The sequence below is a fragment of the Sinocyclocheilus grahami genome, unplaced genomic scaffold, assembly GCF_001515645.1.
Source record: "Sinocyclocheilus grahami isolate Dianchi unplaced genomic scaffold, SAMN03320097.WGS_v1.1 scaffold1512.1, whole genome shotgun sequence".
In the NCBI taxonomy this organism is placed as follows: domain Eukaryota; kingdom Metazoa; phylum Chordata; class Actinopteri; order Cypriniformes; family Cyprinidae; genus Sinocyclocheilus; species Sinocyclocheilus grahami.
Window position 1 is genome coordinate 17,933 of NW_015506691.1, and position 22,655 is coordinate 40,587.

Below are 22,655 nucleotides of genomic sequence, written 5' to 3' on the forward strand. Positions count from 1 at the left end.
TATATATATATATTTATAAAACATAATTCTGCCTAACATCTCCTTTTGTAAGTCATATGAATAAGAAACAAAATAAAGGTATGTGATAAGACGTTTTATTTTTGGATAAACTATTTTATTCACAACTTAATCGATCTTAAAATACCTCATAGGGTTATGATAATCAAAACAGTCCTGAGCTAGATCAAGCTTTGACCTCTGCAAACCAAACTATCACTTTAATGAAATAATATTTTTTCCCCACTAATAAAAAGATTTTATCATTAGCTAGCTCCACACTGGAGAGCTGCTTTATAACAGAAAATCAAGTTGTAATTCTAACTAAAAGCGTGTTTAATGCTGTAGATCTGCTTGATTTAAGGCTATCTATTGCATAAAGTACTATAGAAATAAACGTGACGTGACTGGACTTTACTGGAGTACCGAACTGCAAACATCCACATCGCTGTAATCAGATGCTTTCTTAACTGCTGCTTTCCCACCGCGGTCAGTTTTGTCGTGTTTATTTCGTTATTGATAGGAAAGCATGCAGCATATATTTTCATATTCATCCAAACACTGTTCAACAGCTTCAGGTTCGGCTGCGTTTGCTCTTCTTCTCTTGAATTGCATCCAAGAAGGCTGACAGTCTTGCACTACAGCGCCGCACTGGTCAAACCACATTATTGCAGGCTGTTACGTTATTAGGTCATATGAGATCAAACGACTACCCGACAACAAAAATATTTGTCGATAATTTTTTATTGCCGATAATGTCGACTAATCGTTTCAGCTCTGCTTACCATCACTAAAGGTGAAGGTCATGGTCTCGTTCCCACTGTCGGGCAGCGTTCCATCCCTCCTCCCGTTAGTATGCTGCATTGCATCGTGCGATTTATAGTCCTTGCTTTTGTAACCTTTCGAGGATTTGTTGCGGGTGCTGATGCGTATGACGCCGTGCACCAGCCGACACTCCGCTTCTTGCTCCTCCAAGTTGTAGTCCTGAGCAATGCTGTTGATCAGATCGCTGATCTCGTTGGTTTTCCGGGAGAAGGACACGTCGGATGTGCATTTGGCAAGCTGCTCGATCTGGTGCATTTTATAAAGTTCTAGAAGCTTTTTTGTGATTAGCGAGTCGATATCAGTGCCGCCGTCATCCAGGTCGTCTAGATCCAAATCCTCCCTCGAGTAGATACTGGTGTTACTGATGGGACGCTGGTTGTTGTCGCCCTTTCCAGCCGTTCTGGTCCGTCTTGGAGGTGCCTCGGAGTTGGCAGGGTACTCCACTTTCTTGCCAGCAAAATAAACGTCGCCGTACCTGAAGCTTCCAGAGCTTAGCAACTGCATCTTTTTGCTCGGTTCGAGGTTTACGCCGCACGTGGGATTGGACAGAGCCAATCCATTAGGCTTCCTCGGTTCCGGCTCGGCTTTTAAAGGGTTGTCAGTGGAGCTCTCGTTGGGCGGCAAGCAAGGTTTGCGAGACCCGTAAAGCCCACAAGTCAGAATGCAGCAAAGCAGAGCTTTGCAACCACTCCAGCCAAGAGAGGCACATGAGCCGCAGGCTTGCGTACCTTGAGGAGAGTCGGCGGAGCCTGGGAAAAAGCCCAGGGTTTCTGAACCTCGTCCATTGGCGTAGAGAGGATGGGTTTTATGGGGGAACTGCGAGTCTATGCTACGAGGTTGCTCGCTGTAGATCTCCTTGAAGGTCTCCTGACTGGTGCTGCTGTCCTTGGAGCAGGTGCGGCTTTGCCTGTAGCCATCGGCCCTAGAGCGGCTTGAGCTATGAGGATGCGTCTTGTGATGTGATCCTGTGCTGTGGCCAGGCATAACTCACCACATTCAGGACCTGCAGGAACATAGGACGGACGTTAATGCATCAAGAGCTGAGACAAACAATTGCTTCTTAGGCTTGTTTCATGAACAGAGTCAATATGTGGACCACAAAACCAGTCATAAGGGAAATTTAGATTTATACATCATCTGAAAGCTGAATAAATAAGCTTTCCATTGATGTATGGTTTGTTAGGATAGGACAATATTTGGCCGAGATACAACTACACTAGTGAACATTTGAAGTGGATCGAAACCTTTCATCAAAGTTGTCCTAAAACCAAAATGCATTCTTGTCTCAGGACAACTTTGATGAACTTTTTTGATCCACTTCAAATGTTGACTACTGTATTGGAAAATCTGGAATCTGAGGGTGCAAAAAAAAATTGCCTTTTCTTCTTAGCAATGCATATTACTAATCAAACATTAAGTTTTGATATATTTACGGTAGGAAATTTACAACATATCTTCATGGAGCATGATCTTTACTTAATATCCTAATGATTTTTGGCATTAAAGAGAAATGTATAATTGTGACCCATACAATGTATTGTTGGCTATTTCTACAAATATCCCCCAGCGACTTAACACTGCTTTTGTGCTGCAGGGACACATACAGTATTATACAGGTTGCAGCGTTCAACCTGCATGCATAAACAAAGCAGCACTATCGTGCCTGCATGTAGAGATGTGCTGAGCCTATTTTTGCAGAATGTTGCATGCATGATTAAAATACAGCATTATTTGCAATTTAGGCTTTTTTGGAGCAACATGAAATGACAATTTTAAAAAAAGACTGCTTTTAAGATTTCACCATTTAATTGTAATCTAGATGTTTATGTAGTCTTCTAATATCGTTTGTCATTCTCAATCAGGTTCTCCTAACCATTTTATCATTTATGGCATAGGTATTAAAGTACATACACTGCCGTTTGGGATAAGTATGATTTGTCATCAAGGCTGTATTTATTTGATTATAAATACAATAAAAACAATAATATTGTGAAATATTATTGCAATTCCTAATATTGGTGTCCTATTGTAATAATTTTTCAAATATAATTTATTTTTGTGATGCTGCGCTGAATTTTCAGCATCATTACTTCAGATCCTTCAGAAATCATTCTAATATGCTGATTTATGATCAGTGTTGAAACTGTTGTGCTGCTTGATGTATTTTTGGAACGTTCAAGAAAGCCAAGTTCCAGACACTGAGCCAAAAAAATGAATTATAAACAGTGAGCGCTAAGAAAACTGATCAAAGTTTTTAGTGAATATACAACCTCAAAGTGTTAGATTTTAAATTTCTCATTTATTGCACAATGACTTCCTCAAGCCTGGAGATATAACAAAAATACAACTCAACCGTGCAATGATGATGGAGAAATCAAATAAATTTACAAAATGAATTCATCATCAACATTGCATCAGTATACCACTGACCATATTTTGCCCAGCTGGGTCAAAATACCACACCACATAGTGGACACCTTCATTCTGTGTCTACATGCATTGTGCTCCTAAAGGCATTTCAAGCATGTCGACAGCGAGCTGATCTGTATCTAGAGAGCATAGAAGGGTTATTTATGCAAGCCTGGAAAATGCAAACATGATTTGGAGCAGTCATATCAGGATTTCACACGATGAACATCTTCTTACACTCTTATAAAGGTTTCAAAAGTGGGTTTTTGCAGGTATGCCAGCATAGAAGAACCACTTTGGGTTCTCCAAAGAACTTTTTCCACTGTAAAGAACCTTTTGTGCATTGGAAGGGTTTTTCATGGAACCAAATATGCCAATTAAGACCCTTTGTTTTTAAGAGTTTAGCATGTTTAAATTTAGTAAAGAGGGTTTTCTTTGGTGGGCAGGAATTACTCGATCATCAAGTTATTTTTAAATACACTCCCTTGTGACTTCACCTTTCATACAGTCAGCGTTTGACTCAAGGATTGCGTACTTTGTCTAGAATCATGCGTTTTCGATGAATCCTGTCACATGCCATCCAAACTGTGAATGCTTGATATAGATATAGAGAAGTATTGTCAGTTGCCATCATCCTTAGACAGACAGTTTGAGGAAACTCTAGAGAATAATCGTGTATAAAGTGGAAGGGAAAGAAAAACCCAGAATACATTGTCACAGAAAGGACTGGCTATTCATTTCAGTATACACAGAGTTAAGTCAGAGCTATAGGGCAGGCCTGTAAAGTGTGCTCCGGCCAGTCCCAAAAACTTTATTTGGACTTTTTAGCATTTTATGCATTGCACGTATTGGCAAAATGCAGTTTGTATGTCCAAACAACATGAAATGCTTCATTAGTCTTTTTTTTAACAGCCTCAAACTGTTCTCATCTGTATGCAAACAATATTTACAGACTTCACAGAAATATGCATGCCTATAATCCTTTGGAAAGACCCATTACTTCCAATGCAAGCGGCCAAGCGAGCACGCATCCACTAGGATCCATTGATCGAGAGCGTCGTCGGAGCAGATGGTTTGTCAAGGTGTCACTTACCGCATAGGCTCGGGTGAAATCTTCAGTTGTTTTGAACGTTCAAGATCGCGGAAGTAGCCCGAGTGTGAAATATGTTCCTTCTGACGCGTTATAACCTCTGCTTCGTCGATCTTAGCTTCGACTCACTGACTGAAAACGGGTCCAACGTGTCGATTTCGTCGCGCAGCACGCGCTTTCAGAGTCGGCTCATACTAATAAAGCTTGGCTCGGCGAGATTCGTGCCGTTCTTCACCTGCGGCTACAGGTAAGCAGTGACGTCACGCCCTCCAAACGGATGTGTTGCTTAAACCTCCGAAATGCCTTTTCTTCCTTTACTCTTGCCTTCCTTTAAATCAAATAAAACCTGAATGTATTATTGTCAGTGTACACAAAAAACAATCACTTTATGGTGTTACAGGCATTGGTTATGTCTACAAATCAAATATGAGTTATTTCTCATGCACCAAACTCAAAAGCTATTTGAACAGGTTTACTTTTTAAAGAGGTTCTCTTGGTCTAACATCAGTTGTTCTCGATGTGCAATGCAGCGATTAAGAATATCTAGATTTTTAAAGGTTTTTTAAATAAGAAAATGAGCACATTTCCATATGGATTTAATGTCAACAATATTAGCATCTGAGATGGACAACATCTTCAGGGTTGAAAAAGTATATATAATGTGCAAAAAAAAAAAAAAAAGGTTTGGAGGATGTAAGTTTCCTGCATATATATATATATATATATATTCCTTGCACTCACTCTCTACTTTTCACTCTCTTTCTTTTACTTCTTTATTTCTTTACTGTTTCTTCTCACTGCGTTCTTCTCATATCTTCTACTTTTTCTTCTGATATTCACTACTCCGTCCCTCAGATATAATACTTTTGAAATACTCTGCACTTTAGTATAAATGATTGCATAAGATAGATCTTCTTTTGGTTGAGACTTTATTCTTTTATTGTATTAATATGTATTTAATCAACTTGTTATTCCTTCTTCTAAAATTGATCTCTGACATAATTATTAGGCTACTCGTCTGTCTGGATCTCACACTGCATCATCTTATCAAATGAATGAGTTGAAAGGTAATGGAAAAAAGCACACACACACACACACACACACACACACACACACACATGAAAGGTAATGGAAAAAAGCAGTAGGAAGGAACCCCAAACAGAACATTTTATGTACGTTTCTGAAGCATTTTTGGTGAAATTATGCATACTGAATGATGCAAACGTCATTCGTACACTACAGATTTACTTGCACTGCACTGGAAAAAAGCACTCACTCACACACACACACACACACTCTCACACACACACACACACACACACACACACAGACACACACACACTCTCTCACACACACACCCCATTTTCCCCCAATACACCCCTTCATTTCCCTCCTTTCCTCAACCGTGGCGAAATATCGAGGACACAATCTGTAGCAGCAAACGCTGTGGGCCGCACCAAATAATGTGATGGAGAGGAGCGTTACAATCTGGTGAATAGGTTATGAAATATAATGGAGACCATAATTCAGTCAAATAGGGTTAGATGCACATGAGAAGTCATTCAGTGCGTCTTCAAGTCTTCTTATAACCTCTAAGACAACAACAGACTGATATTGTGAGCTCATGAAAACCGGCTGATAATCAACAGTTTTTTTGCGGTAAATCTTGTGTCAAAAAGTTTAATTTAAGCAAATTTTGTGTTTTTGTGTTGACTCATCTTGCATTGGTGGATTTTACAATTAAATTATATGCGTGTTAGCATCAGTGTTGGGCAGTAACTAGTTACATGTAACGGATTTTTCGGAATTTAATTACAAAATAAATGTAACTGTAATCTGTTACAGTTACTGAGAAAATAATGTGTAGTTAAATTACAGTTACCTATGAAAATGTTAACGATTACAAAGGGGTTACATCTGAATATTTTCACACAGATACAGATGGACACAGAATAGAACACATGCTTATTCCATAACTCTTTTATTTCCTATTTGGGTTGATGTATATGCTTTATTTGAGTTTTTTTCCAAAAGGCATCATTAGATATCCTGTTTCCTGTATGCAAAGATTTAAAAAAACAGTATCATAGCTATTAAATGGTCTCTTGTTATAATTTTAAATCTGTTTTTAACCTCAGAGTGATCTCAAAGTAAACCAAGGTGCTAAAGTCTGATTTATGGTGGCTGTGCTTTAAATTCGATTATTAGAATCTTAATTCAAGTGATGAATGATTTTGAAAGTGTTGAGCACTACTATAACTATATATTAAATGGTTAAAAATTATTAACAGCTGAAAACATTTGTTAAAAAATTTAGAAAAGTAATCAAAAATTATTAAATGCAATCAGTTACATTAATAAAGTAACTGAAATAGTTACACTAAGTATTACATCTTAAACAGGGTAACTTTTCCAAAGTCGCAAATATCATGCATTTATTGGCATTGCATCAGTTATCAGTCAAACATGTTTCTAATTAATGATATCTGCCAACCACTAATGATATTTAGAAACCGTCAAGCGAACCACTTTGCTACAAACGCTTCTACAGATGGGTTCATCGTGCAGTTATAGTGTCACGTCGGATGGGATCTGTGTGATACGGGCATCAGTAGAGATGTGCGCCAAACGCGGATCCATTCGAGGGCGACTCTGCTGCTGAGCGTGCGAAACGTGACCCAGTCGTGGATCGGAGTCGATCTCGTAACGGTAATGATACCCCTCCAGCACATCTCGACAGGCTTCATATATTTCTGTGATCCACTTCTTAATACCCTTTCGATTGAGGTAGACGACAAAGAGGAAGACCATGCCTACGAATCCCAACACTAATCCAAGGAAAACATAGGATGTTTGTAGGGACAAGTCGGTAATCTCTTCGGGAACATTACCGTAACACCCCAACCCCTGTGCGCTAATACCCCGCAAAGATGCGCCACGAAGAGAAGCAGGGAATTCGCAATACAGCCCGTCCACATCGTCCACCCTGACTTTCGAACTGTTTAGCCAGTTTGCGAACTCTTGCGCTTCGCAAGTGCATGCATACGGATTCTGACCCAAAAGTAAACGCACGCGGCCGAGTCGCTCCAGCTCGCGCAGACCCTCGTCGCTGATCGTTCTGAAGGCGTTTCCAGTCAAGTCCAGCTCTAGAAGTTGCTCGACGCCAGAGAATGTGCCATTGTAGATGGCCACCAGAGAGTTGTTGCGCAGATGCAGATGCTGCAGGTTGGGCAGAGGAGCGAACACCCCCGGGGGTAAGAGGACAAGGCGGTTGCCCGATAGATCGAGGCGAAGCAGGTTTGTAAGCTCTCCCCAGCGCAGGGCGGTGATGAGGTCGGTCAGAGACGAGTAGTTATAGAGCGACGAGCGCAGGCTGAGCTCCTGCAGAGGGCTGCCAGGCACGGAGAACGCCTCGGGGTGGATCAGAACCAGCTGGTTGTTGTTCAGGATTAGAGAACGCAGCGCGAGCAGAGAGGAGAACGCGTGCGAGCCGATCTCTATTATGCTGGGAGAACAGAGAGAGAGTTTGAGGATTTCAGCAAGAGCACATGACTAAATCTGTAATAGTGTTAGAAGAGTAAAAATACAGACTATAATGGTGGATGGATGGATAGATGGATAGATAGATAGATGGATGGATGGATGGATGGATGGATGGATGGATGGATGGATGGATGGATAGATAGATAGATAGATAGGTAAAAAGAGATAGATAGATAGATGGATGGATGGAGAGAGATTGATATATAGACATACAGATAGACAGATGGATAGATATATAGATAAATGATAGACAGATAGATAGATAGATGGATAGACAGATAGATAGATAGATAGATAGATGGATGGATGGAGAGAGATTGATATATAGACATACAGATAGACAGATGGATAGATATATAGATAAATGATAGATAGATAGATAGATAGATAGATAGATAGATAGACAAACGATAGGTAAAAAGAGATGGATAGACAGATAGATAGATGGATAGATAGATGGATAGATAGATGGATAGATAGATGGATAGATAGATAGATAGATAGATAGATAGATAGATAGATAGATAGATAGATAGATAGATAGATAGATAGACAAACGATAGGTAAACAGAGATGGCTAGACAGACAGACAGGTTTTGTATCTTCCCATGATTACTCTACAGTAGACTGCTAGGTTTAGTTGACTAGCAGTGTGTTTCTCACCCGTTGTCGCTCAGGTTCAGGAGTGTGGCGTTCTGCGGTCCGCTGAAGGCGCTGGGATCGAGTCTGGGAATCGCGTTGCCGGTGATGATCAGGCTGCTCGCGTCGCGTGGGATCGCGGCAGACGCGCAGCGCACCGTCCGCGGAGCGTCAGAACACTCGCAGCGCGGCGGACACGACGCGACGCACGCGGAGACGCACAGCATCGCGCAGACGAGCGTCAGCGGCATCATCCTCGCGGTCCGGAGTCAGTGCACATGCTGTCTCACTAACAGACTGAGCAGAAACACCTCTGATCTCTGAGATATGAGCGCGAGAGGGAGGGTGGAGCTGGATATACTCCACAACACAGCCATCCTGATCAGAGGGAGCACTTACACAGCAGCTTGTGCTGAGTTCAGATGTAAAGTGCACTGTTGGGAAATATTAACAGCACTCATCTTTCCTTTGTCATGCATTCAATTCCCAACTATACAGCTGAAGAAAAATTTTTTTTTCACAAATTTTACAATCAAAACAGTTGTTGGGTTTAAAATGCTAAAGCACTTACTGTTGAAGATGAAGACAGTATTAGTTAGTGCATGGAGTTTGTAATGTGATTCTGTGTGAACTTGAGACACAGCCACTAAAAATGAACAAATGCATTTGATTCAAACACATTCAGACGAATCAAACATCATGCAGAAAAGTATGGAGGCTTGTTTCCAGATACAAAAAATTTAATTTGATATCTCACAATTCTTTGTTTCTTGCACTTTTTTGTCATATCAAGTCAGAATTATGAGATAAAAAGTCAGAATTAACTTTATTTTTAATTCCGTTGCAGAACAAATAAAAAAAGCAGAATTGCGAGATGTAAACTCTGTAAAAATTCTGGGTTTATATCTTGAAATTCTGACTTTTTCTCAGAATTGTTTATATAAACTTTATTTCTCACAATGTTTTTTCAGAATTTTTCTGAAATGTCAGAATTGTGTGATGAGAAAGTTACAGCTTTCTTTGTAATTTTAAATTCTGCGGCAGAAACAAAAAAGGAACAGAATTGCAAGATGTCAGAATTCTGAGAGAAAGGTCAAAATTCCGAGTTTATAGATCAAAGGTCTAACTTTTTCTCATAATGCTAAGTTGATATCTTGCAATTACATTTTGTTTTCTCAGAACTGCAAAAAAAAAAAGTAGTCAAAATTACCTTTTTTATTTTTAATTCTGCTGCGGAATTGCGAGCTGTAAACTGAGAATACTGAGAAATTCTTAGTCTATATCGTGCAATTCTGACTTTTTCTCAGAATTGTTTATATAAAGTTTATTTCTCACATTTCCCCCCCCCCCAGAATTTTTCTGAAATGTCAGAATTGCGAGATGAAAAAGTTACAATTTCCTTTTTTTTTTTTTTAAATGTTTTTAAAATTTTTATTTCTGTGGCGGAAACAAAAAAGAAACACAATTGCAAGATGTAAAGTCAGAATTGCGAGACAAAGGTTTATATATAAAAAACTTTCTTGCACCTCTTTTAATTTTTAATTCTGTGGCAGAAATAAAAACAGAATTGCGTGTAAAGTCAGAATTCTGAGGAAAAAAGCTGCACGATGTAAACTTGGAAAACTTGAAAAAAGTCCAATCTGTGAGCTAAAAGGTCACAATCCTGTGGTGGAAATGGCCTTTAATAGTACAGTGGCACTACTGAAGAGAAAAGATCCTGCACTAACAACACTAGCAAACTCTTGAGTTTTAAGGCTCGAGAAGATGGGCTGGTTTAGAGCGGGTTTAGTCACCATGGTAACTTACTACACAGCTTCCCTGCTCCAGAGCAGGCTTTATTCTGGGTTAGACATCTGGAACCCAAACTGGACCAATCAGCTGTGAGCAAAGTGACATACATCTGATGTTTTCTTTTCAATCAGATCTGTTGTTTTAGCATTACAACCACGATAACGTGTGAGCTTGCTTTCTTTACAATATTATACATCACCCTGCAGCACAAAAGCAGTGTTAAGTCGCTGGGGGATATTTGTAGCAATAGCCAACAATACATTGTATGGGTCACAATTATACATTTCTCTTTTATGCCAAAAATCATTAGGATATTAAGTAAAGATCATGTTCCGTGAAGATATTTTGTAAATTTCCTACCGTAAATATATCAAAACTTAATAATATGCATTGCTAAGAACTTCATTTGAACAACTTTAAAGATGATTTTCTCAATATTTAGATTTTTTTGCACCCTCAGATTCCAGATTTTCAAATATTGTCCGATCCTAACAAACCATACATCAATGGAAAGCTTATTTATTCAGCTTTCAGATGATGCATACATCTCAATTTCAAAAAATTGGTCCAGAGTCACATATTTTGTGCATGTAAGTGCATCTTCAGTGAGGACAAACATTAAAAAATGAGGACAAACATCAACAAGGACAAGGAATGAACCTGGAATTAAGCACATTTACAAACTCACATTAATGTAAAACAATACACGCCTGAGAACATTCAGGATCATTTAAAACAACTGATGAAAGTTCAAAATGACACTGAGATCATTTTGACAGGAGACTGCTGCCATGTTTCATTTAGCCGTATCCACGTATGTGATATACATATCAAACGCTTATGTGATGTAAAAAAGTCCCTGTAATTGACTTATTTCCCAAGGTGCTGGTAGTCCGTGTCTCGTGTCATCAGATGCACAGAGGTCTCTGTATTTCGGTCCAGGGTCAGCGGCTCGTGTGCACAGCATCTCTCTCTCTCTCTCTCAGAGTCATCGCAGGTTGACAGCAAGGCCGATGGTGACGACGACCCCACAGATCATCAGGAAAGGCAGCCAGGTCTTCAGGAACCCCACAAAGCTGCAGGACACGAGAAAGAGAGGAACAGAGACCTTCGAACGAGCTGCTTTAGCACTGTGTGGAAAAACCGCTGGCCTTTTAGAGAAGCACGTAACATTACAGGGTCAGTTTAAACAAGAATGCAAATTCTGTCATTATTTCCTCCGCTTTATGTCGTTACAAACCCGTTTCTAAGCAGGTCAATTTAAGACTTTTTAAGACCAAGTAAAGACATTTTAAGGAACGCAACGAGTTGTTTTAGCAGCATTTTTTCTTACCAATCTCCATTACTTTTTTAATCATGTTATGGCTTGAATAGCTCTGTTTACAAATATTAGCATATAAAAAATAACTTTTATTGTACCTTCTGATCACGCTGCAAAAAAAGGCGAGTCAGTATTTTTCTTATCTTGTTTTTCAGCGCAAATTCTCAAATCTAAAAAGAGTTAATTTGCAAAAACCGATAACTCAGTTTTTAACAATTCTCAAAAATCATGTTTTTTCATTGTGCGTTCCAATCAATCTCAATCAATCAATAACTGCAGCTGGGTTATTTTGATTAGGTTAAAAAATAACTAAAAATTGCAGCTAACTAACACAATAAAAAACATGATTTTTGAACATTTCAAAAAACGGAGTTATCTGTCTTTGCATATAAACTCTTCATATGTATATATCTGCTACACTGCAAAAAAATTAATTCTTACTTAGTATTTTTGTCTTGTGTTCTAGTATAAATATCTAAACGTTCTTCAATCAAGATGCATTTCCTTGACAAGCAAAATGACTCGAGATATTAAGTCTTGTTTTCTGAAAGAGTTATCAAGATTTTGTTAGTTTTGGCTTACAATAAGAAAAAATATCTTTCAACGGGCTCCGAAAAAAAAAATCTTAATTCAAAAGGAAAACAAGTGCAATTTTCTCACCCCACTGGCAGATATTTCTTTAACAAAATTGTGATCATTTTTTAAGTCTTAATATTTTTAAGTCATTCTGCTTCTCCATTAAATGTTATCTTGATTTAAGGATGTTTAGGTATTAACAAAACAAAATGTTTTCTGCAGTGCATGCAACATTTAATGCTACGCTGATTTAAGACCTTGCTGAAGGGCAAATGAAGACTTTTTAGGACCCGCAGAAACATTGCGAAGTCAGAATGTCAGCGTCACGACATTAATTGCTTTAAAATGATGACTTTTGAGGATAATCTTACACAGAAACCCACAATCCATCTCTCTCTCCAGATAACCGTCCTGCTGTCCTCTACGCCGCAGCGCTGAGAGCCCCAGCGGAAAAAACACTGACATATAAAGGGGAAACACGATAAATCATTCAGTCGAAGGTAAGGACACGCTGACTTCTAAAAGCCGTGTGTATCCTTCACAGAGAAGGCAATCCCAGAATGCACGGAGCAGACGCAACAAGGGAATTCTGATTATAAATCAAGGTCTTAAATTCCACAAATCAATGGTTTAAAAGGTCTTAAATCTGAACAAAGAGTCATAAAGTCATGGCATTAAATGCACTGCGGAAAATGAATATCTTCATCAGTATTTTGTTCCGTTTTCCATCGAAACATGCTAATTTAACATATGAGAAAGAAACTGAACAAAATTAAGTGAGTTTATGATTAAAACAAGAACAAATATCTGATTTCCCTTTGAGTTAAGTTGATATTTCTGACTACATTGACACATATCTGTTCTTGTTTTAATTATAAATTCACTTTTTTATCAATTTGTCATGAAACATGACTTAACATCTCGTCATTTTGCTTCTGAAGTGAACAATCAGAAATACTGAGGATGAGCATCACTTTTTTGCCGTGTGATCAGAAACTGCAGTAAAAGTTGTTTGCACTGCTTCTAACAGTTAACTAAAAGTCGTGGAGATCTGTTGGAAATTGTATTTTCACATTTTGAAGCGCTGCAAATACAAGACAAGACATTTACATTTAGGGACCATTTTGATTTATTGTGCCCCCTTTAATTTATTCCTTAAATTTTCTTCACTTGTTTTTTTTTTTACTTTCATAAAACCTCATAAATATGCTTAGAATTCATTGCATTTCCTTAAAAACACTTACATGCGCAACGTGTTTTTATGTATATTCAAGCATCCGAAGTTAACATCAAACTATAAAAATCATTTGTGAGTGTCCCACTAATTTGCACGATGCAATAGTTTTGAATTAAATCAATCATCACATTATAATCTCATCAGCACCACACTGTTTTAGATGTTATAGCTCAAAACTTCACTTTCTAGAAGCGCCAGTCACTTATTTTTGTCAAGGAGAAATAAGAATTAGACCTTGTAAGGCAAAACCACCATAATGCATTCTTTTACCGTTATATCAATTAAAGTTGCTACATTTTTCTTCCGTATTGTGACATACATCCGACTGCAACAATTTAACAGAAAAGAATAAACGTAGGGCGGGACTTGGTTCTGTGCATCGGTTGTTGATTGGATGTTGTGATATGGGGGCGTGGCTTTCAAAAGTGTATGCAGATGAGCGCAAGCTTGCAGGGGTGGAGCTTAAATCTTGCATACGTCACTAGTTATGCAGTTATGACATTATAATCACGTCACAAGGTCAAGAAATATATGTGGTGACCCTGGAGCACAAAACCAGTCATGAGGGTAAATTTTTTCTAAATTGAGATTTATGCATCATCTGAAAGCTGAATAAATAAGCTTTCCATTGATGTATGGTTTGTTAGGATCGGACAATATTTGAAAATCTGGAATCTGAGGGTGCAAAAAAATCTAAATATTGAGAAAATCATCTTTAAAGTTGTTCAAATGAAGTTCTTAGCAATGCATATTACTAAAAATATATATTTACAGTAGGACATTTACAAAATATCTTCATGGAACATGATCTTTACTTAATATCCTAATGATTTTTGGCATAAAAGAAAAATGTATAATTGTGACCCATACAATGTATTGTTGGCTATTGCTACAAATATCCCCCAGCTACTTAACACTGCTTTTGTGCTGCAGGCTCACATATAAAAAAGAAACACATGGATGAATCAATAACATGCATTCAAAAAAACAACAGAATTGCATTCATTTGATGCTGAAGCTCACCTGATGTGTTTGCTGTGGATAAAGGACAGCAGGCAGAGGTTGACCATGTTCCAGGAGGAGCTGTTATCGTAGCGCATGAGGTTCAGAGCCATGGCCACATGAGAGTGACAGTTATCACAACACAGATTGTGCTGCAAACACAACAGAACAGAGTCGGGTACAAGCTAGTTATACAGCTGCTATACATAACACTGAAGTTATACAGCTGCATAACATCAGTGTTTTAAACCTTGAATCAGAATCCATCCTGCTTGAGCAGTTAAAGTTCATGCAGTGTAACACAGCTCTAAGTGAATGAAAACATCCTGCAAAGTTTTAAATCTGAAAGTGCACCGTGTATAAAGTTATTGTCTCTCAAAAGAAAGAGTCGACTCTGAATCATTGAAACGAGTCGTTTTTTAAACGAATGAATGAATCGTTGAGCGAATCGTTTGGGAGTCGTTGAGCAAGTAAGGTAAAAATAAATGCATATTATAAGACAATGAAATTGTTTTTGACCTTGCATACATGTCAACCTGTTGTTGGGGACTCCCAAACCAAAATATGAACCTTTCATAACCCATAATAGGGGCACTTTAAAGTGGAAGATGCCAAAAGGCAGCGCAATTAGAACAATATTGTGCATTGGTATGAATAAGCCTTAAAGAGACAGTTCACTAAAAAAAATAAAGTTCTGTCATCATTTACTCATGCTGTTCCAAACCTGTATGAGTTTCTTTTTTCTGTTGAGCACAAAAGAAGATATTTTGAAGGATGTTGGTAACCAAAAAGTAGCTGGTAGCCATTGACTTCCACAGCAACTGTTTGGTTCCCGACATTCTTCTAAATATCTTCTATTGTGCTCTGCAGGTTTGGAACAACTTAAGGGTGAGTAAATGATGACAGAATTTTTTTTATTTATTTTTTTTAAGTGAACTGTCCCTATAAGGACATAGAACAAGTAAAAAGTGTGCTGGTTAATTAGACAGAAAATGTAACTTTTTTATATATATATATAATTTAAAAAAACATTTTCTTTGTTAAAAAAAAAAATGAGTGAAAGTTAATTAACGGAGTAGAATAATCATAGCTGATAGCAAGACATGCAAATATGAAAGAAAACCAGCACAAAAACAGCTGTTACTTCTTAAAACAAGGATCTAATCAAAGGAAAATTTGGAGTAGGGATAACCTCCAAAACCAAAGGTGATACCTTTTCAAAAGCTCATTATCATCAAATATTTCTAAAATGTTTACGTTCCGAGGCAGACTGCCAGCAACAGACATTTTAGGATAGATTGTGATTTGTTTTAGTGACTTGGGAGTCCTCTTCACTGCTCCTAACGTTTCACAGATTTAGGAGCTAGTTTTAGCACTAAAACGCTTTGTGAAATACTCTTAGAGCAAAAATTTAGGAGTCCTACATTTAGGACTGACACTTGATTTTCTCCTAAATCTTCTCCTAGAGCTACTTTTAGCCGTAGGCTATTTTGTGAATACGGGCCCTGGCTTTTTCTTTTCCTATTGATGGTCTTTTTACAATCCTCATACATTATTTTAGGGGTGTGCGATACAGATCGTCTGCAATAATATCGTAATTGTTGTTTAACGATGTGCGATTCGACATTATCGGATATTTTGCCAAAACCATTCAAAACCTCTAGAGATTGCATGCATTACGTGAAGTCTAGACTAGTGCGAGTGCGCATTTAGACTGCGTTCTTTCACTGCATGATTCAGTCTATTAAAATGCATTTACAATGATCACAAAATTCAAGATATGAGGGCAGAACATTTATACATTTATATCATTTCATATAGTTGATCAAAATCACACGGAGAGTGCCGTTTTTCTCCAAAAACTGCCATGATTACAAATGTTAATTAAGAGACTTACATTTTAGACACCATATTGCCTGTTTTTGCAACAACAAAAAAATTCCAAACACTAGAGCTATTTTAGCCGTAGGCTATTTTGTGAATACGGGCCCTGGCTTTTTCTTTTCCTATTGATGGTCTTTTTACAATCCTCATACATTATTTTAGGGGTGTGCGATACAGATCGTCTGCAATAATATCGTAATTTTTGTTTAACGATGTGCGATTCGACATTATCGGATATTTTGCCAAAACCATTCAAAACCTCTAGAGATTGCATGCATTACGTGAAGTCTAGACTAGTGCGAGTGCGCATTTAGACTGCGTTCTTTCACTGCATGATTCAGTCTATTAAAATGCATTTACAATGATCACAAAATTCAAGATATGAGGGCAGAACATTTATACATTTATATCATTTCATATAGTTGATCAAAATCACACGGAGAGTGCCGTTTTTCTCCAAAAACTGCCATGATTACAAATGTTAATTAAGAGACTTACATTTTAGACACCATATTGCCTGTTTTTGCAACAACAAAAAAATTCCAAATACAGCTACAGCGCTGTTTTGCGTCTCTGAGCAACATGACAGTGATTCGTTCCTGAATGATTCACTCATTTAAATGATTCGGTTCAATCGCAATGACTCACTTATTAACAGTGACTTGCTGCCACCTACTGGCGGTTTTAATTTCACATTCAAAGTATCTTTTATTATTTTAATGATTTCTAATATCAGTAGTCAACGTTTTATGTTTAAAAAAAATGCATTTGTAATTGCATGTTAAATGCATTCATGTCCTGCACTAAACATTAGTGTGTAAATGCATCTCTTCAGACGCAGCTTCTGTGTTTCCTCTGCATTGCAAAGATGAATTTTGTTGATATTGATTTCATTTGCTTGCTAACAGCCCAAATGTCTTATTATTCTAATACACTGATTAAATGTAAGAATTTGACTCGAAAGCCATATTGCCTGTTTTTGCAACAACAAAAAAATTCCAAACACAGCTACAGCGCTGATTTGCGTCTCTGAGCTACATGACAGTGATTCGTTCCTGAATGATTCACTCATTTAAATGATTCGGCTCAATCGCAATGACTCACTTATTAACAGTGACTTGCTGCCACCTACTGGCGGTTTTAATTTCACATTCAAAGTATCTTTTATTATTTTAATGATTTCTAATATCAGTAGTCAACGTTTTATGTTTAAAAAAAATGCATTTGTAATTGCATGTTAAATGCATTCATGTCCTGCACTAAACATTAGTGTGTAAATGCATCTCTTCAGACGCAGCTTCTGTGTTTCCTCTGCATTGCAAAGATGAATTTTGTTGATATTGATTTCATTTGCTTGCTAACAGCCCAAATGTCTTATTATTCTAATACACTGATTAAATGTAAGAATTTGACTCGAAAGATAATGCACACTTTTAGAAAAATGGCTTTATAAAGGTAAAAATGCCCATAACACGTACAAATCAGTTTAAACTTATTGTAAAATATAAATTTCTATCAGTGTGAACTGACCACAGCACAGAATATGAAGAATATCAAAAACTTTAGGAGTCAGCAAAATATCGTCTGATTCCCGTTATCGATAAAATCCCAGAAAATATCGAGATATTATTTTTTGTCAATATCGCACACCCCTACTGTAGATCCTTCCTTCTTGCATGGAAGACAAACAAAAACAATAGAAAGGCAAAGCAAAAACCTGGACATTTTAGGCACTTTAGTAATCCCGTCTGGGGAAAACGAGGGCATATGCTCACCCTACAAGCACACATTACAGTAGAGCTCTGACCATTCTGGTTTTGTACTCCTCGGATGCCTCATGCACGGCTAAATCCCAGGCGTTCGCTCCACCGCCGTACACTTTTTTCTTATCCAGCTTCCAGTACCTAAAACGGCAGTCATTGAATTAGTCACACACTATTTCTACAGTATTCAGTCTCATATGCACAGGTGATATCTGTCACAAGCTATGTTTCCATCCAACTATTTTTATGAGCATTTTGGGATATCGCATAAATAAAAAAAATGCTGGATGGAAACACCAAATTCTAAAAATGTGCATAAAAAACATTTCTTATCCGGTAAGAAAACATGCGCATCTACTACGATGGAAACACTTTTACCGAATAAATTCCTTAATGCGCATCAAAAAAGACATGTGACTTTGCGATGGAACAGCATAAAACTGGACCATCCAACGCACCGATCTCATTGCACAGTATCTAAAATGCTAATTTTGTCGTTCTAAAATGCTCGAGCAAATTCTCGTCAAAGTGCTTCGTTATAATTAAACTCCCAGAACTGCGTTCCCAAACAGCAGATTCCGAAAATAAGATAACATGACCGCATTTCGTCCAAAGCTCGTAATTTATTGTATTCAAAAATTATTCCATACAGTGCCATCTGCAGCAAATTAAATTTTTCTTTATGATTTTTAGCACAAGTTATTTAGGAAGTGACGATTTTGTTCTCTTCAACTGACTTGGATGGAAACGGTGCTTTATTCGCTTATTTAACGGTGCTTTATTTATTTATTGTTTTATGCGATATTCCAATTTTGCGCGCAAGTTTAATTCGTAACTTTGGATGGAAACATAGCTACATTCACTAGTTTTAAACTCACTTTGTTGGTTTTCCAAATGCCATGTTGTCCTCCTGCAGAAAATAGAATTGAAAGTAGTAAGTGCATCAGTGCATTCATGATAAAAACACAGTCAGCTCAATCATCAGATATAAACTCACTGATACGAAATAAGGCCCTGCGAAATCCCTGATCACACCGTTGGATGTGCAGATGCCCATATGACCAATGAAGGGCAGAAACCACCTGCAAACACAACAACAACAATAATAATAACAACTAGTGCTGTCAAATGATTAATCACGATTAATCGCATCCAAAATAAGTTTTTGTTTACATAATATATGAGTGTATATTTATTATGTATATATACACATACAAACACACGCATGTATATATTTAAGAAAAATGTTATGTTTACATATTAAATATATTTATATATAATATAAAATATAAGAATATAAATATATAAATGTATATACATGTAAATATTTTCACTGTATGTGTGTGTATTTATCAAGTCAAGTCAAGTCTGCTTTATTGTCAATTCTTCCACATGTACAGCACATACACACAGAGAATTGATATATATTGATGTATTTTTATATATACATAATAAATATAAAAATATAAATATAAACTCTATCGCATACCTTGTCATTGTCGTGCGCTTGCTTAGCCCTTTGTTGTGATAAACAGTAAAGTGTGTTTAAGCGCTAGCAAAAAACAGTGTAAAGAAATACTCTTTGAGAGAAGCAGTCAATCAGCGGAAGTTAAAAGCAGATCGTAAGTGTATTTATTTCTTGTCTCATTGCTAGGAAACGCTTGTTTTGTTTACTCTGTTGAGACGTGCTGAAGTCGCTTTTGGTCTTGTACTGTATCGTGTACCTTGTCAGTTTCGTGCGCTTGCTTAGCCCTTTGTTGTGATAAACAGTAAATTGTGTCCAGTTGAATTCAATTTTTGTTTTGTCAAACGGGTATAAAAAAGGTTAGTATACCACGGCAGCCGTCGTGTGAAGACCGAAGAGTGTAAAGACCATTGACTCTACTGTGCGACTCCACCGGGCAGGACACAGACAAGGGACATAAGTATCGCTTTTGATTCATCCTCTTTTTTACACCTTTCTTCACTTCTGTTTCAGTTTTTATGACCAACTCTTACTATGTGTTTCCAGATCCCTACTATCACTACCACTCGCAAACCATGCATCACACACTGTATGCAGCGCAATCCTAACAACCTGCGCACTTTGCCTATGTCTGCTAATACACTACTTTATTTTTCTATTGGTCTCTGGAATTGCCAGTCTGCTGTAAACAAAGCAGATTTTATTATTTCTATTACAAGCCATTCAAGACTAAACCTCATGGCCCTGACAGAGACCTGGATCAAACCAGAGGACACTGCTACACCTGCAGTACTCTCCAATAATTTATCTTTTTCCCCACACTCCCCGTCTGACTGGAAGAGGTGGAGGTATAAGCAGCTCCTTTGAATCACATTCAGCCACTATTACCCACCCTCTTAAAATCCATTTTATAGTTGTTTATCGACCCCCAGGACCACTAGGTAACTTCGTGGAAGAATTAGATGTGCTGCTCTCAAACTTACCTGAGGATGGTTCTCCCCTAGTTATGCTTGGAGACTTCAACATCCACCTAGATAAACCTCAGGCTGCAGACTTCCACACTCGGCTTGCCTGTTTTGATCTCAAGAGAGTGTTAACTATGGCTACTCACAAATCTGGCAACCAACTGGACCTTATTTACACACGACACTGCTCCACTGATCATGTGCTGGTTACTCCACTGCACACCTCGGATCACTTCCTCCTCACTCTTAACCTCAACATGGTTCCTGACACAACACATACTCCTCTACATGTCATCTTTCAATGTAAACTACGCTCTCTCTCACCCTCCCGGCTATCTGCTATGGTTTAATCTTCGCTTCCTTCTCCTGAACAGTTATCATCTCTTGATGTTAACAGTGCTACTGATACTTTCTGCTCCACTCTTACGTCTTGTTTAGACACTGTCTGCCCCTTGTCTTCCAGGCCAGCTCGTGCCACCTCTTCTGCCCCTTGGCTATCTGATGTTTTCCGTGAGTATCGTTCTAAGCTCAGAGCTGCAGAAAGAGTATAGCGCAAATTACAAAATCCTACTGACCTTAATGTATATCGATCACTCCTCTCTTGCTTCTCTGCTAATGTCTCCACTGCTAAAAGGACATACTATCATAACAAAATTAACAATTCGCCTAACTCTCGCATGCTCTTTAAATCTTTTTCCTCCCTCCTTTGTCCTCCTCCTTTTCAGGGGAGCCCATGTCTTATTAAGGGGAGCCGAGCTCACGCGTAGTTCGCACACTGGTTTCATCACAATTTCACCATCCAGTTAGGCTCATCAACCATAACTCCTTCAAAAACAACCAGAAACCTTGGAGTTGTGATTGATGATCAGCTGACTTTCTCAGACCACATTGCTAAAACTTCCCGGTCCTGCAGATATGCTTTATTCAACATCAAGAAGATCAGGCCCTTTCTTTCAGAACATGCTTCACAACTCCTTGTTCAAGCTCTTGTTCTGTCCAGGCTGGGCTATTGCAATGCTCTCTTGACAGGTCTTCCAGCCACTTCTATCAAACCTCTACAATTAATCCAGAACGTGGCAGCAAGATTCATTTTTACTAAACCGAAAAGAATGCACGTCACACCTCTGTTCATCAATCTGCACTGGCTACCAGTAGCTGCTCGCATAAAATTCAAGGCATTAATGTTTGCCTTCAAAACCCCCACTGGCTCTGCACCCCTTTACCTAAATTCATTACTTCAGACTTATGTGCCTCTAGAAGCTTGCGCTCTGCAAGTGAACATCACTTTATTGTTCATCCCAAAGAGGCACAAAATCACTTTCACAGACTTTTACATTAACTGTTCCCTCCTGGTGGAATGACCTGCTTAACTCAATCCCAGCAGCCGAGTCCTTAACCATCTTCAAGAATTGGCTAAAAACACATCTGTTCCATCTTTATTTGACCCTCTAACTCTAGCACTCTCTATTCTAATTCTATTCTTTAAAAAAAACACTAGCTTTTCTAATCTTTTTGTATTCTGTCTGTTTTCTTTTTATTTATTATACAATTAAAAAAAGACCTTGCTACATGTGCTGTGTTAAGCTAAATTAGACTTGTCGCAGCACTTGCATATCATTGCTCTTTTGTTGATTTTGATTGCTTCTGTTGTCCTCATTTGTAAGTTGCTTTGGATAAAAGAGTCTGTTAAGTGACTAAATGTAAATATACACAGTACACACATGCATACAAGTATAATAGGTAAACAAAAACCTTTATTTTGGATGTGATTCATCGTTTGACAGCATCAATAACAACAGTTAGAGATGCCATCATGACAAACAGCACGCAGTGCTCTGTTATAGCTGAGGTGCTGTATGCTGAAGCGTGTGTAAGTGAGGATTATATGAGCTCAGCTCAGCTGTGGACTGTTATAGTTGGAACAGAACAGAGCGGCTCCGGTCGCTACTCACGTCAGAACCGGGATGGGGGTCCAGACGATGCAGTGCGGATAACGGCACATTTCTTTGTCGGTTTTCTCGAAACCGCCGTGGAAGTGCTTCATTGTGTCTATCTCTGTAACATCCGCCATCACAGTCTGTGCGCGGTGACGTCACCCCGACGGCGTGCAGGCGCGTGTGTGTGTGTGTGTGTGTGTGTAAGAGAGAG

At 38.2% G+C, this 22,655-nt stretch overlaps 3 protein-coding genes across 3 annotated transcripts in view; all 3 read right to left on the reverse strand.

The window, feature by feature from the left end:
* kdf1a (keratinocyte differentiation factor 1a) overlaps nt 1-4,607 on the reverse strand; it is a 9,146-nt gene extending 4,539 nt beyond the window's left edge. Inside the window, exons 1-2 of the mRNA XM_016257137.1 lie at nt 4,325-4,607; nt 783-1,825 (exon numbers count right to left, since the gene is read on the reverse strand). Of these exons, the coding sequence (XP_016112623.1) occupies nt 783-1,806 (1,024 nt within the window). The 5' untranslated portion in view covers nt 1,807-1,825; nt 4,325-4,607. The remainder of the gene's footprint in view (nt 1-782; nt 1,826-4,324) is intronic.
* A 2,282-nt stretch (nt 4,608-6,889) lies between these two features.
* tpbg1a (trophoblast glycoprotein 1a) lies at nt 6,890-8,902 on the reverse strand. Its single transcript, XM_016257126.1, has 2 exons — nt 8,528-8,902; nt 6,890-7,826 (listed from the first exon to the last, which is right to left on the reverse strand). The coding sequence occupies exons 1-2, from the start codon at nt 8,755-8,757 to the stop codon at nt 6,890-6,892; spliced, it is 1,167 nt and encodes a 388-aa protein (XP_016112612.1). The 5' UTR covers nt 8,758-8,902.
* A 1,928-nt stretch (nt 8,903-10,830) lies between these two features.
* tmem222a (transmembrane protein 222a) lies at nt 10,831-22,620 on the reverse strand. Its single transcript, XM_016257131.1, has 6 exons — nt 22,460-22,620; nt 19,075-19,159; nt 18,956-18,987; nt 18,122-18,218; nt 14,452-14,582; nt 10,831-11,370 (listed from the first exon to the last, which is right to left on the reverse strand). The coding sequence occupies exons 1-6, from the start codon at nt 22,576-22,578 to the stop codon at nt 11,283-11,285; spliced, it is 552 nt and encodes a 183-aa protein (XP_016112617.1). The 5' UTR covers nt 22,579-22,620; the 3' UTR covers nt 10,831-11,282.
* Between the last annotated feature and the right edge of the window lie 35 nt (nt 22,621-22,655).